Source organism: Micromys minutus (assembly GCF_963924665.1).
Source record: "Micromys minutus genome assembly, chromosome: 12".
NCBI lineage: Eukaryota > Metazoa > Chordata > Mammalia > Rodentia > Muridae > Micromys > Micromys minutus.
The window spans coordinates 52,861,610-52,879,279 of NC_137981.1; the positions used below are offsets into that span (position 1 = coordinate 52,861,610).

Below are 17,670 nucleotides of genomic sequence, written 5' to 3' on the forward strand. Positions count from 1 at the left end.
TATGACAAAAAGCATTCTTATTAACTTTTTTTAAATGGGTGAAAACATAGGGTATTGTTAGGGCTTATCATTCCTGACAGCTGGGACCATGGTTTCCCTTGCATGGTCCACTTTCCACAGAGCTCATGGATGCCAGAACAGTATCTCTCAGCCCTGGTATCTATTTTTCTACCTCAGTTTTCCCTGGACCAAAGGGCACAAGGAGAAACAATGGCTGTTCATTCTTTCATGTACAGTCAGTGGAAACCTTGTCCCACGTCTGCTCCTCATCTCGGCAGAGGGACAGCTATGGTTCTTGAGATGCAGCTATTAACTGACCTCAAGGAACAACCAAGTACTGAGACTCCTCCTCTTTAAAGATGTACCTGAGGATGCTGGGGTTCTTTGCTCCTTCCTTTTGCTGGCAGGTAGCAGAGCTAGGATTCACATCCCAACGTTGTGTGAATATTATTGCTGTTTTCCAGAGAGTCTGGAGGGTGCAGCCCTTCTGTCTTCCTGTCAGAACTATCTTCTGACTGTTTCCTTCCAGGAAAGTGTGTCTTGTTTTTTTTGCTATGAATTAAGGATAGACCTTGTGGTTTTGGTTTTTGTTTGTTTTTCTTTGTGTGTGTGTGCCTCTAATTCTTCATCTAGTGTCTAATGTATCAACTTACATCTGCTCAATACATGATTTCAACCCACAGAAGACCATCAACCTCAAGACCATACCTTCAACACCAGCAGAGCAAACAGAATCCTGCCAGTCTGGGGAGGATTATGAAAGAATTTGGCCTATGGACACAAGGCACATACTTGCAGAAAACTGGTTATCACCATAGCTCTTCCCTGATTAATTATCTTGATATCATACTTCCATTTAAGCAAAAGTTTTCATAGGTTTTCCTTAGCCAGAGGGAAAGATGAGTGAATAGAAATCACCAGGAACCAGCCCCCAACTCCCAAACGAAATTTCTTCCCCAAACAAAACAAAACAAAACAAAACAAAAACAAACAAACAATAAAACAAGCAACCAACCAACTTAACAAAAGAAAAAAAACCCAAAAAAACAAAGATAGTTTTTACAGTACAAAAATTTTATTTTTTGTTAGGATAATTTAAAGTTTAAAACTGAAGTAGACATATTCATTTTACAAACAAGATATTCTTTTATAAGGAAGACCATTAAAAACAGTAAACAAAAAAAAGCTGTCTTTACAAAAAGCTCTGTGCATAGCAACTTTATACTGTATGTAACTGACAAAGCAAAAACACAAAAAAACAAAAAAAAATTATACAGTTTGGAAATGAGACCTTACTGTACAAAAGGTAAAGATAATGATTTTTAAACCATGCATGTTGAAATGTGCAAAGAAAAACCAAGAAGAATTTTGATGCTGTAACAAGAGAAATGAACTAAATAATGCGGAAAGTTGTCCCTTGAAATGAAAAAAATCTTACATGGCTCCTCTCAAAAATAGAACAGAATTTTGTTATTACCTATAGAGAGACTTGTCTGCCAAGTGGCACAAAAATAACCCGGGACCAGAATCATTTAAGAGCAATGACTAAAGAGGACAGAGTGGCTTTGTTTTTAATTTATTAGTACACTAAAAATAACCCTTACACACGTTTGTACAATTAAATAGATCTGTGGCTGCCGATGTCCTAGTGGATGGTCAAAGATGGCCGGTATTTCGTTACACACAGTCTTCGGTGTAAAGCTACTGATAGAATCTACAATCATTCTGGAGACAGTACTGCACTAATCCTCATGCAAGAGAAAGATTCACAGGTTCTAAAAGCTATGCTACTTAAAAAAAGAAAGAAAGAAAGAAAGTTCTTAGGTTGGATTGGCTTAGAGCCAGGTCTAAACATGCTTGATTTCATTCTGCCTCCATTTTGGGATGGTCACTTTCGTATTCCACACTCTCTCCCTGCACCAGGTTGTTAGCCAGGGAAGTTTTTTCTCATGCATTGCTGTCTATTTTGGCGCTGTGGGCCCTGACTATGAAGGACTTTCAGCAGTAGTTATGAGCATGCCAGGTTTCTAAGATTGTGGATTCTCATGTGCATAAAAAAATGTCATATTGGGTAATTTCAGAGCAAACTGAAGGCAAGTAACACAGTTGAGAGGGGCAATGAGGGGTCATCTAAAATTGGCTCAAAAGTACTAATGATATTTTTTGTTTGTTTTTCTTTTTTTTTCCATGAAGCTGCATCCATTTCCAACGCTAGAAACCTAACCAAGAACTCCAAGCTAAGTCAGTGGGATCAAAGAGAAGACACCCGACCTGGAAAATCACGACATCCTATTGGCGAGCCAAGCAAGTATAGATGCATCTCCAGGACCACACACATTTTCAAGAGTCTACCACTGTTAGCAACTACTGCAAAGTTTTCCCTGCTAAGAACTAGGTAGGTAGCACAGGGCTCCTGGGGCAGGCTGGGTAACTGCACTGCTTGGAACACAGCTGCCACGAATCTCCCCAGTAGGAGAGCCACTTAGGGATTTTTAAGTTCTTTTAATTTCTTCACCTCATCCCATTCATTTCAGAAACAGTGTCAGGTGAGGTGCATGCTTTTACAGGGGAGTTTAGTGACATAAAAGAAAAGCTGCATAGAAAGGAAACAGTCAAAGACCTACAGAAAGAGTCTTTGAGTCTTAAAGAATCCAAGATACACAGCCAACCTCCCCAAGCATTTTCTGTAAAGTTCTGCAGGGCTTTCTGCCTCCAAACCTGAATCGGATACCCAAAGAGGAAAGACTGTCCTTGGGCGGTGTAGCCGTGTGGCTTTGGCCCTTCTTAGAGGTGAGATACTTCTTGCCTGAGGATGTTGAAAAGCTGAGATGGTAACATGGGGGGGTTCCCTGCATTTTCTCAGGGAGGAAGATAGTTTTAAAAACACTTCACCAAGAGTGGACACCACGAAGTGATCTGTGAGCTAGAAAGCAGGTCTGGGGATGAAGTAGTGGACTGAAGTGGGCTGGTTCATCTGAGTCTGGTTTCTGTGGTGGATTGTTCTGTGGGAGTCTGCACAAGTTACATGTTCTTGTGCATGCGTGGATAAAACGATGGAAAAAGAGGGGTTATGGGATGTAGGATAAGAATCTAATAAGCAACTGTAATAACAACACACCTTTAAAACTTGTCACTACGTGTTGTCAATTTCATTTTACATCAGGAAGAGAAATTCTTCTCTTCTTAAAAAAGGTCTTAATTTCTACCTCTACTTACAATAAGTTACACGTTTATTTATTTAAATAACTGTAAAACATTTTAAATTTTTTCCCTTTTTTTTAAAGAGCTTAAAGTATAAGCAAACACACATACAACGTTTCCTCATTCAATTCAGGTTTCATTTTAAGAAAATCTTCCATGCTGGTACCCTGTTTTGTTCAATTTTTTTTCTGCATAAACTAAATTGGTATCTGAAAGGATTCATAGAAAATAGAAACTTTCAACTTTTTTCCTACAAAGAAAAACAAATAGTATCCAAAATATTAAGCATGAATGTTTGCCAATGTTTTTCTTAAATATTTTACAAACATAGGAAGGTGGTTTTTGTAATGTTCATAACAAAGAATTGCATCTCTGCTCTTAGCACTGACCACGTCAATGACATTTCTCTGTCCTTGTCTCCAAAAGGGTCCGTTTGTGGAGTGACTGTCAATGCTTCATGAGGAACACGAGACCAAGATGGTGGCTCTCTGCCTTCCCAAATCTGTCCAACATGGCCGCTTGGGGACGCAACTCTTCCCCAATAAGCTCAGAGTGCTTCCTTCATAATTGGTCCATTGGGATAAGTAGTTTTGTGCTATGAGAAAGCAGTTCTTCCTCTACTTTACATCGGGGGTACAACAAGTCCCGTCATGGCTGCAAGTTAAAAAAAAAAAAATGGCACAGGATTGAAACATCAAGACTTTTTCAGTGAAGCCAATCACAGAGAGGGGATGTAGGAGTTGAAATAATAGACCCTAAAACAACCTGGGATGATGGTGAGGTGCTCATAATGGGTTTTCTCCAGGACTGGGTTAACAGATGCTTTGTTGATAGCAATCTATACCAGGTCCCTATGCTTAACTGGCAGACACTTTACAATTTCTGTATGTCAGTGGGTCAGCCTGAAACAAAGGGGAAGTAAACTTGCAAACCAAATTGTGATAGAAATGTCCTGAGTCACTGGGTGGAACCAGTAGGTAAACCCAGGTGCTGAGCCTGTTGGCTTCCTAGGCATCAGTTACAACAAACCAAGCTTTTCTCTCCATCCTAAGGGTCTTCATGAACATTATACCTTAACTGGATTAGTGCTTTGAAAACAAAAAGGTACCTCATCCTTGTCCAGTGTTTGCTGATGGTACATGGAGCTATTCCCTTAGAACTGCTGCTCTCCCGGGAAGCATTCACTTAGTTATGAATTTGGGAGTCACCCTAGTCCCCATTCCCTAGGCCCTATCCAAATACACCCCCCACTCTCTTCTCTATTTAATCAAGAGGATATGGATGGCACTTATCTGGATAAAATGAAGTCCAATGTTTTCCCTCTATGTGGGCACAAACAAAGGGGGGATCACATAGCAAAACACATCCTTCTGTTCTGGGCTGGGCTGTAATGAACCTAGAGAATTTTACTTAGGAAATTGCCAAAGTCCCCTAGCATCCAAACGTCCAACCATCTCTGAAATTTAATTCCTGGATTTCTCTTGTCTAACTATATTGCATGGAGAGGAATATCATATCTTATACAAGCATCTTTCTGAGTGACTCTTACCATGATGCCTCTAAGCAAATGACCAAAATTCTCACCATCCTTGCTCTCCCCTCCCTGTCTTCCCCTCCCCTCCCCTCGCTCCCTTTTTCTACCTCAGCTAGCTCTCCCGGGCAAAATTGTCAGCTGTCTGTTTCCCTGCCCATACAGCCTTTATTGAATGTTTGTGAGATCTGGATTAAGGTCTTACACAGCTAGCAAAGCCTTAATTATTTTTGCCTGTATTACTATATATTGAATCGATGTAAGTTTTCAATAAAGGCAGTTCAATTCTGGACACTCCCCGATGACTTGGAGATATAACAACTGCTGTAATTATCCAGGAGTGTAGGAAGCTTGTGTGTGTGTGTGTGTGTGTGTGTGTGTGTGTTTCAGAGAGAGTTAGAAAATGAATCAGACCCGGCATATAAGATCACCTTGACAATCTGTATTTATCAACTATAAATGCCAGATAAGTAGAGAGTGGGATAGAAAATGCTATAAGGGAAGTGTTTAGGCTGCAGAATACGGACTTGTTCCTGCCCCATTACACTCAGTGCTCTTTGGCCCTTTCTCTTTCCCGGCTCATGGTTTTACCAAGCTGTACACAGGGAGTCAGAGATGCACAAAAAGTTCGAAACCACACATCTAATCCATGCTCCCTTTCCTGGCCCACCCAACACGAGATGGGCTGGAACTTTGCCAGATGATGGCCCTTACAGCCAGCAACCATCAGCCAACAAACAGAAAGATGGAAATTCTTGGGAGAGAATTTTCACTGGTGACTTTCGTGGTTGAGAGGTGCTTAGCTGTGCATTTTCTGGTTCATTTTCACCTTGAGCTTCTTACAGAAAAGCATTACCCTTCCCTCGGTCCTGGTGGCAAAGTAGGTATGAGCAAAGGGAAAGCAGAGAGAGGAAGTCCACCGCCACTGTCCCTGGAGAGGGTGGGATGTCGCAGCACTCTAGAGTCTGAGTGTCTAAATTAAGTCATTAGTCCCTTGCTGCATGGCCTCAGATAGAGCTGTTCATCTAAATGGGTGTGATCTTCAGGAGGAGCTGGTGTCTGGGGCACTCTGTGCGGTTCTTTGCATATTGGACAAGTTTCAGGGGACGGTAGACACTGTGGGCCATGAGGCTGGAGCCTCCACACCTCACACCATTTTCCTTTCAGCTGATGAATGAAGACAGGGAACATAGAGAGGCAGAGATGTCCTCACCCGGGGTGGGGGGGTGAGGAGAAGGACACAGCAGCCATGTCCCATGTGGGGTTTATTGCTCAGCATGTAAACATGATCCTCATGGAGAAAGTTCTAATCCCTCTCTGAGTGACAGGAGGGAGCAGGAGGGTATTTGATTAGAGTCAGGGAGGTTGGAGACACTTAGTTACAAGCTGTGTTGTTTCTCTATGGCTTTGACATCTGGATCTTAAAAAAAAGTTTCATCTACTATACAGATGTTTCCAACTACCCACATGTTGGGTGGCATGGAGCTCCAGCAGCCTAGCCCTACTGAGAGGAATTCTAAGTGGCTGTTTCAAGATGGGTTTCCAGTAATGGACTTGCCAGTTTCTCTCTCATCTCTGTCAAAATGTCACAGTCCCCTCGGGGCAAAAGACACAGAAATATAACATGTCTTTCAAATTCTTTCTGCTATCCTCACAGGTTTACCACCCTCCCCCCCCCCCCCCCCCGCCACAAAGATCTGGAACACACAGGCTTTCAACGAGCCATCAAGATCTGGGGTCCCCAGAATGCCACAGCCTATCCCAGGACCTCAGAAAGCCCTGCTGACCAACACTGCCTGTCATGAATGTTTTCATGTCAAGCCCCGAGAAACAGCCTAAAATAATGTGGGTCATGAGTGAACCGCGGGGCTCAGCAGTTTCCAATTTGCTCCCTTGCAGTTGGCGGCCTCCCGCTCTCGGAGGGATGATTAGATTCTCATGTACTCGTCACATTTGTGTTACGTCATGTCATATTACATTTTAGGACATTGCTTAAAAGTGGGTTTGACGGGTGATATTAATTTTTTTTTTGTTCTTCGAAAAGGCATGGCTCTTCCCTCTTCCTTTCCTACCTCACCCCTTGATCAGGCGCCTGCTATCAATTTGGCTAGCGCATAACCCTAGTTTTTGCTCCTGTTGGATCCTTCCACGTGTGCCATGGGAATGAACAGCAACTGCAGATGGAAAGCCAGTTAGATAAGAAATAACCACAGGCATCGTTTGAAGGGGTGCACGGGGGCCTTCCTGAAACTGTGAACGTCCCTACCTTTGGAAACCACGATCCTCAGCTGCCCAGATGTTTCTAGGTTGAACACTGCTAATTCCCTGCCCTGCAGGTGTTTAACTTGTCCTCACTCACCCTCATACACACCCATCGTCAAGCCAGCACATGTACCATTCATGACCCAACGTGAACCACAGAAGCCCGGAGGCAAGTGCTCAGCGCTATTGCGTCAAGCTGGGGTTCTTGATTTCCCTGCGGGCACCTGGATCACATGCACCCGCAAAGTGCTCTCTTCGCTTACCTCTGAATCCGTTCCCGTTGCCGCTGGAGCAGGCGGGCGAAGGGGAGCCTTGGGGCCTGATGACAGGGGCAAAGGCACTCTTCTGTTTGACAGCAGGAAAAACTGAAGAGGAGAACGGGAGGATGGAGGATGTGCTGGAGGATCCCACGGTGGGGCTTGAAGACATGACTGCAAACAGAGGTGGGCACTCTTTAGGAGGGGACTCATCAGGAAGCCATTTTTACCTAACATGCCCATTCCCCTCAATTTGCTTGAAAAATTATTAGCTTCCAGGTTCCAGTGATTAAAAACAAGAGTAAACGTGAGGGATCTTCATACCAGTTTTTACTGTGGCTCGGTCAATTTACATCCCGGCATCCTCCACATTCCTGCCAATATCTGCTATTTTCTTTATGGTCACCATTCTCACTGCGGTGAGAACGGATCTCCATCTTGCTGTGCTTTGCATGTCTCTGACAGCTAAGGCAGTGGAAAACCTTGTCACAGGTATGGCACACCTGTTCATATAGCTTTCCGAGAATCATCAGGTGTCACATGAGCCCAGTTTACCGATTGGGCGGTCAGAAGAGCATCATAGTATATAAGTTAAGCCAGACGCAGAGACACAATAACATGTGCTTTCTCAGCTGTCCCTGAGTCCCTACAGTCCTTTACAGCTACATGAAGCCATTTGCGTGCAGGCATGTACATGTATGTAACCGTATATGTGACATGGAAGTGGAAAGGAGATGAATATGGATGATTCAAGGACCTGACAGAGCACATCGATCTGAAACCCCACACTGTACGCAATTACTACACCCTAATAAAACAGAGAAATCAGAATAAAAATTCTGAGTGCGACATTTTATTCCTCTGCCCATGAGGAACAGACACACAGAACAATCCCCGTGGCAATGATTCCACAGGAGAGAAAGGCCCTGTGAGAAGACAGGACGTCTTTCTAACCGGGAAGGAAGGACTCTAGGTAGGGGGTGGGCTGTGACAGATCTTTGTTCATGGTAGAAATCGCAAGAAAAAAAAATCTATGCAGCATGGGAAACTTCACCCTAAAAAGAAGCCTTATGTGGAGCTCTGGGCCACCTCTAGGCATCTCCCATGCCTAGAGGTTTGACGTCCGGGCTAAGCCTGCCGTGGTTACCCTCTCCACGGCTACTTCTCCACTCAGGGTGGGAGTTTATTAATATTCCGAAGATGACCTCCCTCTCTGGACTTTCAGTGTACTTGGGAAATAAAGCTGAAATTCAGTCTCTCCTGACATAATGCTTAGAGAGAAACCACCGATATTAACAATATTAGCATTAAAAAAAATGACTTAAGAGGAGCCAAAGGCGAAATGTGGTAATTTCCAAGAAAAATAAAGGCAGTTTAAACAGCGATGGGTCCCACCCCTCCATGGCACACACTCCCATCAAGTGACATCAGACAAGAAGATCTTGTTATTTGTTACTAAGCTGCTCAGAAGGAGCAGAGGGGATGGGAAACAACAGCACTAATAACTAAGTACAAGGTCAACTGGAGGTCGGAAGCTTTGGTACCCTGAGGTAGACACTACCCATTCTTCCTCTGCATCACCCTGCACAGCCCACAATCACAGGCAGTATGTACAATACGACGTTTTTCTCCTTAATGATTTCTTTTATTATTTTTAATTATGTGCTTCTGCATGTGGGCGTGCACACGAGTGCAGGTGTCCAAGGAGTCCAGAAGAGGGCATCGGATCTCCCGGAGCTGGAAATGCAGGTAGTTATGAGCCGCTCAGTATAGGCACTGGGAACTGAACTTGGGTCCACTACAAGAGCCCTAGGGACTCTTAACCACGGAGACATCCCTCCACCCCCCAGAATGATATCATTGCAACAGTAAACTGTAACTTACTAAGACAGTAAAAAGAAGAGCTTTGCGTACAGAACACTTATGCCTAGGTAGTACTGATCGAAAAGTTGTGAAGAAAGACACACTTGACTACATCTCCTTCAGTTTTGCAAATATCAATAGAAAAGAAAAAAAAAACTTTGGAAAGGAGGGCAGAATTTCATGTCATTCGTAAGCAAGGAGACGTGTGAGAAGTTGGACCGACTCACTGTGCTTCACAAGGTGCAGGGCTCAGAGTGGGGGGTGGATCTTGTCCATGGTTCCAAGACTAATATCATCTTCTAAAGCTTTTGCTCTGGCATCAATAAAAATGATATAAAAATGGTTTTCCTTCTCTTAATGTTCGATTTAGAGCACAAAGAAAGGCTGAGAGGTCCTGACCTTGGTCTAACTCTGCAACTTTAAAATTTCAGTGTAGACACCGGAATGGCACTGTAATTTCAATGCATAGGAACAGAGTAACAAGTATAGTAACAGAGAAGCTTCTTTTTAAAACATGATATTATTATTAACTCTGAGAATCTCACATGTGCAGACAGTATATTTTGGTCATTTAACTATGTGTGCATATCTACACATGGGCATACATGGGCACACAAAGGCACACACAGAAACATATAACACATGAACACACACATAAAGCAATATGTGCATATAGCACACATACAACACACATGCACACATGTGCACATAAACACATGTACATGCAATACATACATACATGCACAAATGTACATGTATACACACATAAAACACATTTACATACATATGCACATATATACACATATATCACATGTACACATATATACACATGGATATACACATAAACACATGCACACAACATACACATGTATATGCACATAATACACATACACACGTGTACATTATATATAACACATGTATACATATAAACACATGTATATTCAAATATATACATGTATACACAACAAAACATGCAAACACATATAGCACATGTACACACATAGCAATACACATACACAAGGTTACACACAAATCCATACATGTATCAACATTTCAAAATAAAGTATGGCTCAAGCCACAGGAGCTTCTCAAGAGAACCTTTACCAAGTGTCACAAAAGAGTTGTGGCAGAGGTGACAACCCGGTAAAGACATTTTCCAAACATTCGGTGAAAAATGACAAATGATACCCAGTGTAAATTATAACTTCAAACATTTGAAGCAGAAGTCTTGAAGTTCTATGCATTTCAACTGATGTTCTAGGTTCATACTTCAACAGTCAAACCAGAACAAAGGTTTGTTGACAAGGAAATCACTCATGTTGAATACTAAAAGATGTGGTAAATACCCTATACTAACAAATAGGCAGATTAAAAAGTTGGGGGAAAACAAGGTCCAGAAACAGTCGTGGTTAGAGATGAGACCTGTTGGTCACTAAAGGTGCTGGTATGTGCCACGTCCTTGGGAGTGGATGTGTAAAGCTAAGTCGCTAACCAGGGGGGGGTTAAGAAGATAAAATCTAGAGTCCCCCCTTGTGCTCAGCATGAAAGCAAATGTGTAGAATACGGAATTCCTTGCAAAAAAAAGAAAAAGAAAAGTGGTAATGGGCACCTCAAAAAGTAAAGCGATGTGCGCGATTCTCCGAACCACAAATCACAGCAGACGAGGGAAAGATAAAGTTGACGTGCAGTGACAAAGCTTCTGTGACTCACATATGCACAGGAAGCAAATGGCAAATGAGGAAAACCTTTGCAGCGCGCACTTCCCCGTGCTCATGCTCCTGCTGGTTAATGTGCTGCTGTCAGTTAAACAGAAGGAAAAATGAGAGAGAGGGGAAAAGAACACCAACCAAAATGGCCGGAGACCTGAACAGCAGTATTCCGACTGGAGAATCGTAGAGCGGTGATGGCAGTGGTAACAAAATACTGTTTTCCCGTTTGTCAGATGAATAATAGCTAAGAAATGGCTAAGGGGCGGCTGGCTTAGCTCCTCCTGAGGAGGAGATTCGGTCCTCCAGGGGGACTTTGGCAGTCCACAGCAGAGCATGTTCAAATGTTCCTATCATCTGACCCACTAGTTTAATCTCTAGAAATTAATCTCAAAGGCATGATCACAAATGTGCCAAAGGGGGGGGGGTGGAGAAAAGATTCAAGGACTTTTTGACAACAATAAGAAGTTGGGAAATACAGGGCCCACGGTACAGTAAACCGTACTGAGCCCATACAATGGGGTGTTATCCACACAGTTAAAGGAACGTTTGAGAAGAGACTTTAAGAGTGCTGAAAGCCTCTCCCTTGGATGACCAAAGCAGGTCACACAAGATGTTCATCAGCCTGACTTCCACTTAAAGAAAACAGATACACAAAGCAAAAGTGTGCCGGGGTGTAATAGGCATTTGGTTTGTGGTATCTCTGGCTGACACACTTGTGAGTAGTTTCACGTGTAGGCCTTTCACTTATCCATGTTTTCACTCCTTTCTATGATGAACACATATTACTTGTGATATAGGAGAAAATAAAGGTACTACAATGGAAAAATATCTTTTTTTTAATGGTGAGAACTAACAGGATTATTAGCAAGAGGCCCAAGCTTTCCTGGGTGTTCACTGTCTTCTTTACAGTCTGGAAAGATACATCTATGGTAATTCCTCGGACAAAGGAAAAAAGTACTAATTGTTCTGGTTAGGGTTTGTTTGTTTTTGTTTTTTTATCAGTCTGATGCTAGTTAGTGCCATTCGGAAGAGAGAGCTTCAGTTGAGGGAAAAACCAAACCAAAAAAAAAAAAAAAAAAACCACGGTCCCACCTATCAGGCCTGTGAGTTATCTTGATTAATGATTGATGTGGGTTGTATAAGAAAGGAAAGTCACTAAGGGCAAGCCAGTAAGCAGCACTCCTCCATGGCCTCTGCTTCAGTTCCTGCCTCCTGGTTCCTGCCTTGAGTTCTTGGCTTGATTTCTCTGAGAAATGGAGTGTGACCCAATAGCTGTGAAGTAAAAACTTTCTTCCCCAAGTTGCCTTGGGCTGCAGTGTTTTATCACAGGGAAAAAAAAAAAAAAAAAAAAAAAAAAGAACCAAACTATTAACTAAGACATTAATAAATCCTCAAATTGAGTGTGTGTGTGTGTGTGTGTGTGTGTGTGTGTGACAAAGAGAGAGAATGTGTGATGTATGTGTTCATGGATGTGCAGAAGTGCATGTCTGTGCACACATGGCACCAGATGATGACATCATGTGTCCCTCTCTATCTCTTTCTAACTCAATGCCTTGAGACAAGTCTTTCACTGAAACTGGAGCTAAGTGGGTACTGAGCAAGCTTCAGTGATCCCTGTCTCTACCTGGTCCCTACCCCACCCTGCTAGCATGTGGGTTACAGGCACACTGCCATAGCCAGCTTTTTATTAGGCTTCGGGGATTTGAACTCAGGTCTCGATGCTTGCATAGCATAGCAAACACACTTAGCTGCTAAGCCAGGTTCCCAGCCCCAGGAATTGACTGTTAAAGGTAAATGTTACTCCTAGTTCCTCTTCTGAGGACTTATGTCTGCACCACTGAAGGGCTTCTTAGAGCCTGGTGTCACATCTATGCATTGGTCGTTTGTCTGCTTACCTTCTATGGACCTCTCTGCACACCCCCAGTCATTGTTTTCAGTGTGTCTAGCATGATCACAAGGCTGTATTTTCAAAGTTCATGGCTGTTGGGTCGAGGATGTCATTTAGTGGTAGAGAACTTCCCTAGCATGCACAGGGCCCTGGGTTCAACCCCAGTACTGCCAAACAAACAAAGCAACCAGCGGTTACACTTGCATAGACACGGTTGATTCTTGCTTTCTTTGGAGCCCAGACATGCTTTGCAGAATATCTAGAATTAGAAGTCTATCATTATAGAATTTGTTTTTTCTTCATTTAAGAAATGCACCTGAGGGGCTGAAGAGATGGCTCAGCATGAAAGAGCACTGGCTGCTCTCCCAGAGGATCTAGGTTCAATTCCCAGCACCCACATGGCAGCTTACAACTGTCTATAAACCAGTTCTAGGGAGCCAATCCCCAAACACAGACACACATGCAAGCAAAACACCAATGCACATAAAAAGTAAAAATTTTTAAAAATTTAAAAATGCAAATGAGACGCATTAAAATACTGAACCTATGTTTTGCAGGGGGGGGGGTGGGGGGGGCAGGAGTCTTCTGTCTCTTAAAAACTATTTCCCTGTGTTTGGCATGTTCTATAATAGTCGCTTAATGTTTTATAATGGAAAACTTCTTAATATTTATTTCTGAAAATATAAAAATACTGAAGCCCAGGGCATGGTCTAAGACTGTAGGCGAAGGAGGTTGGACAACTGCCTGAATGGGTTCTATCCCAAACTTTGGGTTGGCTCAGTGGTTGTTCTGCTTGGAAGACATAGCCCCCATGGGTGTTGCAGGCTTGTTGAGTAGACCATGTTTGGGGACAGTGGAGCGCACCGTTTTGGGAAAGCTGATCACACAGACTTCCAATTGAGAATGTCTCTGGACATCCATCTGTGGACAGGGGCCAAGCAACAGCAACCACGTCTGGCCCAGAAATCTATGTGAACCTGGGAGTTAAAGAAAAATTACTGCTCTTCTTCCAAGGATTGATTGGCCAAACTCAGCCTCTGCTGGAACTCGCAGACCCTCCTTTGCATCTGCTCAAGGGTCTGTCAGCATCTCATTAGAACCCCTTATTGTCAGGGGCTTAGAATGCAGGCATAAAAACATGCACCGAGCTGGGACTTGGCACACACGGCTACCGCCAGGAAGTGAAGTTCGAATGTAAGATTGAAAAAACATCTGCTCGGCCATTTTTGAAGGAGCGTGACAACAAGAGCAGAGAGGATCCCGGGCTTTTTGACCGTCTGTGTTGGCTGCGATGCAAGGTAAACTTCACTGAGAAAGTGAGCTTTGGCTCTATTGGTTTTTTAATGTCTCTGGCAAGCGATTGCCCCATGGCACGGTCTGGCCACATCAGGCTCATTAGAAAAAAAAATAGCTGAGGAAAAAAAATAAAACCCACGTGGGACTGTGTTTTCAGACATAAGCAACTGAACTGGCAAAGCCTTTCCCCCGGGCTTTAAAAAAAACTATTTCCCAGAGAAGCAAAGACCTTGCTGGTTAGAAATACAGGTCGGGTGTTATCGTAATGAACTCCACTGGGCATTTGGGATTTTACAACAGGCGGATTTGATCGTAACGAATGCACCGTTAGGAATGCATCCAGTCTTCCACTCCCTCAGACCCATCCTCCAAAACCGGGTACAAGTGGTCACTTTCAGGACAGTGGGGGTCATAAGGGCGCTCTGAAGTCTCCTCAGTCCCTGTTGGGCAGGACACCATCCTGTCTTCCATATCAACAGGTGACTTAAAGATTTAGGGTATAATGTTTTTCTGAATCTATTGGTGGAGTGGGCAGAATGCCTCTCCCCTGGAGGAATGGTCTAGTAAGAAACAGTAGGTGAGCACCCACCCAAACCTTCACCTCCACACACACACCACTAACACCACAGGAGGCACGGTGGAGTGCATACTAATTATTAGCAAACCGTTTAGAAATCTACAAAGCCACTATTTAATATGTTCAACTTTGTATGTACACAGGACTGTGATTGAACCATGTAAAATTGCCATTTCTGGATATCAAAAATGGCACATGACTTGAGACTAACACAGGAGAAGAAAGGACTCCACTCCTGAAAGTTCTCCTTATATGTGGCATGGCATCCATGTGCACAAGTGTACATACATGCACACACGGAGATGTAAAATAATGTAACAAACTGCTTGAAGAAATGGTCAGAAGAAGACAGTTCCATCTGCTTTAGCCTAGTGGTCCATTGTAAACAAGTCTCCATCTTTGTGTTATTGAATACGTTGAAAACGTGGCACTCCAGCCCAAGTCTGGTGACAGGTGTTTGGGTCCCATTTGAGCCATTAACCTTCTCTGACTCTTCGAGCAGGTCATTAATCAACTCCTCGTCTCTTATGAGGGACAGTAGTAATGGGAATTATTGTCGCACTTGTGCCACAAAGTGGTTGAGGGGATCTGACTGGGCTCTAGATTGTTCTTTAACCGAGCGAGAAGAATATGTGAATTGCTGTCCTCATGGTGAAGTGAGCATGGCTGCTCTCTCATGCCACCATGCTCCTTGTGGGGTCTGTTAGAGGAAAAGCCTCATTGTCACTCAAGGTACCTCATTCTTGACCAGGTGTGTGATGAGCCCACCCTGGTCTCAGCAGCTAAACTGTCTATATTTCTTCTGCTTCCTAACAAGGTCATCTCAGACAGACACACAGCACAGGAATAGTCTTTGCAATGGCATTTTGTGAACTGGGAAACAAGAGCTCTTCACATAGAATGGCCTTGATGCCCGTACTTAGATTTATCCATTATTCTAAATACATTTTCCCCTGGCCTCACTGCCCCATTGGTCTGCATGTCATACATTCATACGGTCCATTTGATTAGTACCGTTCTACCACACACTTTTGGAAAAAAAGAAGTTTTATAGTTTTTGTTGTTGTTGTTGTTGTTTGTTGTTGTTCTTTTTTGTTTTAAGTAGAGTATAAACAAACCAATTGACAATAATGTATTAAGCTACTCTGCTCCAGTGAGTCTAGGCCATGTGAGACACACACACACACACACACACACACAGAGAGAGAGAGAGAGAGAGAGAGAGAGAGAGAGAGAGAGAGAGAGCAGCAGCTGTACTGAAAGAACAGGTCTGTGCTGAATTCAGCTCCTTGGTCCTGAATCTCTATCACACTGGGTAATACTGACTTAAAAATATTTCATAACTCAGAAATATTTCAGGGTTGTGTGGGCCCTGGAACCAAAGGTCTGAAGGCAGTGAGAAATAGCCCCCAAGGCCTGTCACTTGAGCCATGGCTGACAGGGCTGTGTGCTGCCCTTGACACGTCCTTGTTTCTGGCACAAGGGAGCCACTCTGGGTGAAGAGAAGGGCAGGCGCGGGCCTTGTGACAACAGCCAACATTTCAAGAGCTCTCTACTCCATCACTTGGCTCTCCATGTCAGCATGGCCCCTGGCCTCAAGTATTCCCCGAGTAGGTTTGAAAAACACACTCTTTCAGGCTCCAGGGACCATTGTGCAAGCTCGCAGCTTAGCTCCTGGAGCAACCCAAATGTCTTTTCAGAACTTCTCAAGCCATGGAGTTTGCTGCGTAGTCCACAGATTGAGGCTAAGAGGCAAGCTGCTTCATACACACGGTCAACTTTTACCTCTTCGGAGGTGCTTAATGGCGGACAGAGCCATGTCGCAAAGTCTAGCAGAGCATGGTACGGATGTCCCCTTTAGAGTCTCACATCTTTCTGAAGATCTGTAGGCTGGTGATGGTTGCCAGGGAAAGGTCAGTAATATTCCTCAACGGTGTAACCACTGATGTGTAACCCTTGGTCAATGAAATTGCCCTCCCTCAAGCAAGCTCCCCAAAGTAATCACAATGGTCCACAAACAAACAGAATAACAAGAGACTCATACGGGAGAAAGGCACTGGTGGGAGGGATAGGGGATAAGAGAAGATAATGGAATGGGAATGATCAAAGTGGATTATATGTAAGAAACCATGAAAGAAAATAACAGATTAGGGTGTGACAGAGGTGTAGGGGGCCACCAGTGCTGTGCCCACTGTCACCTGTTAAATCCTAGCTATATAATAGCGGGTGGGTAGGATAGCTATGGAACCAAACTTCTTTGCCCATAATGTGCAGGGGAAATGAAATAGTGCATGTGAGAATGTGAAACGGGAGCACCCAGATGTGCTTATAAAAAGATAAAGAAAGGGGGGTATGTTCCATGGAGGTGTGGTGAGGTGTGGGGAAGGGGGTGCCTCTGTGGGCCCATGCTGAGGCATCCCTTCCCCTTGAGGGACCAGCCACATGATGGTATAGTATAGAATAGAGTTTATTCAGGGCATGGGGAGGGGAGTCAAGAGGGTAGTAGAGCCAGAGAAAGGCAGAGAAAGGAGTAAGGGCTGGCCTAAGTATGTGGAAAGAGAGAGGAGGGAAGGGAATGGGAAAGGGAGGGAAGAGAAAGAAGGTAAGAGATCAAGAGAGAACAAGAGAGCAAGAGAGGGGCCTGGAGAGATGGCTCAGTGGTTAAGAGCTCTGACTGTTCTTCCAGAGGTCCTGAGTTCAAATCCCAGCAACCACATGGTGGCTCACAACCACCTGTAATGGGATCTGATGCCTTCTTCTGGTATGTCTGAAGACAGCTACAATTTTACATAATAAATAAATCTTGACGTGGGGCAGTGGGGAGGAGAGAGGTCCCCTGAATCAGGCCTACCTGGCTGTTGACAGGTAACTGTAGAGTGGAACTTAGGCAGAATGCTCACACACATGCTGGCTGAAATGGAACGTCCACTCCTCCCTCCACATACACAAGCCACATATACCTTCTACCATGGAATGGCTTGGTTCCCTGTCCTCCCCAAGGAGGACATGAACTGGGAAGTTAACTTCAGCCATGAGGAAAGAACAAAAGGTAGAAAGGACCTTTCATCAGGAAACAAGACTGTCTC

The 17,670-nt window shown here is 43.7% G+C and overlaps 1 protein-coding gene across 1 annotated transcript in view; it reads right to left on the reverse strand.

Moving 5' to 3' along the window:
• Window positions 1–1,159: 1,159 nt before the first annotated feature.
• EBF2 (EBF transcription factor 2) overlaps window positions 1,160–17,670 on the reverse strand; it is a 195,040-nt gene continuing 178,529 nt past the window's right edge. The window contains 2 exon segments of the mRNA XM_080926761.1: window positions 1,160–3,855; window positions 7,258–7,425. Of these exon segments, the coding sequence (XP_080782887.1) occupies window positions 3,824–3,855; window positions 7,258–7,425 (200 nt within the window). The 3' untranslated portion in view covers window positions 1,160–3,823.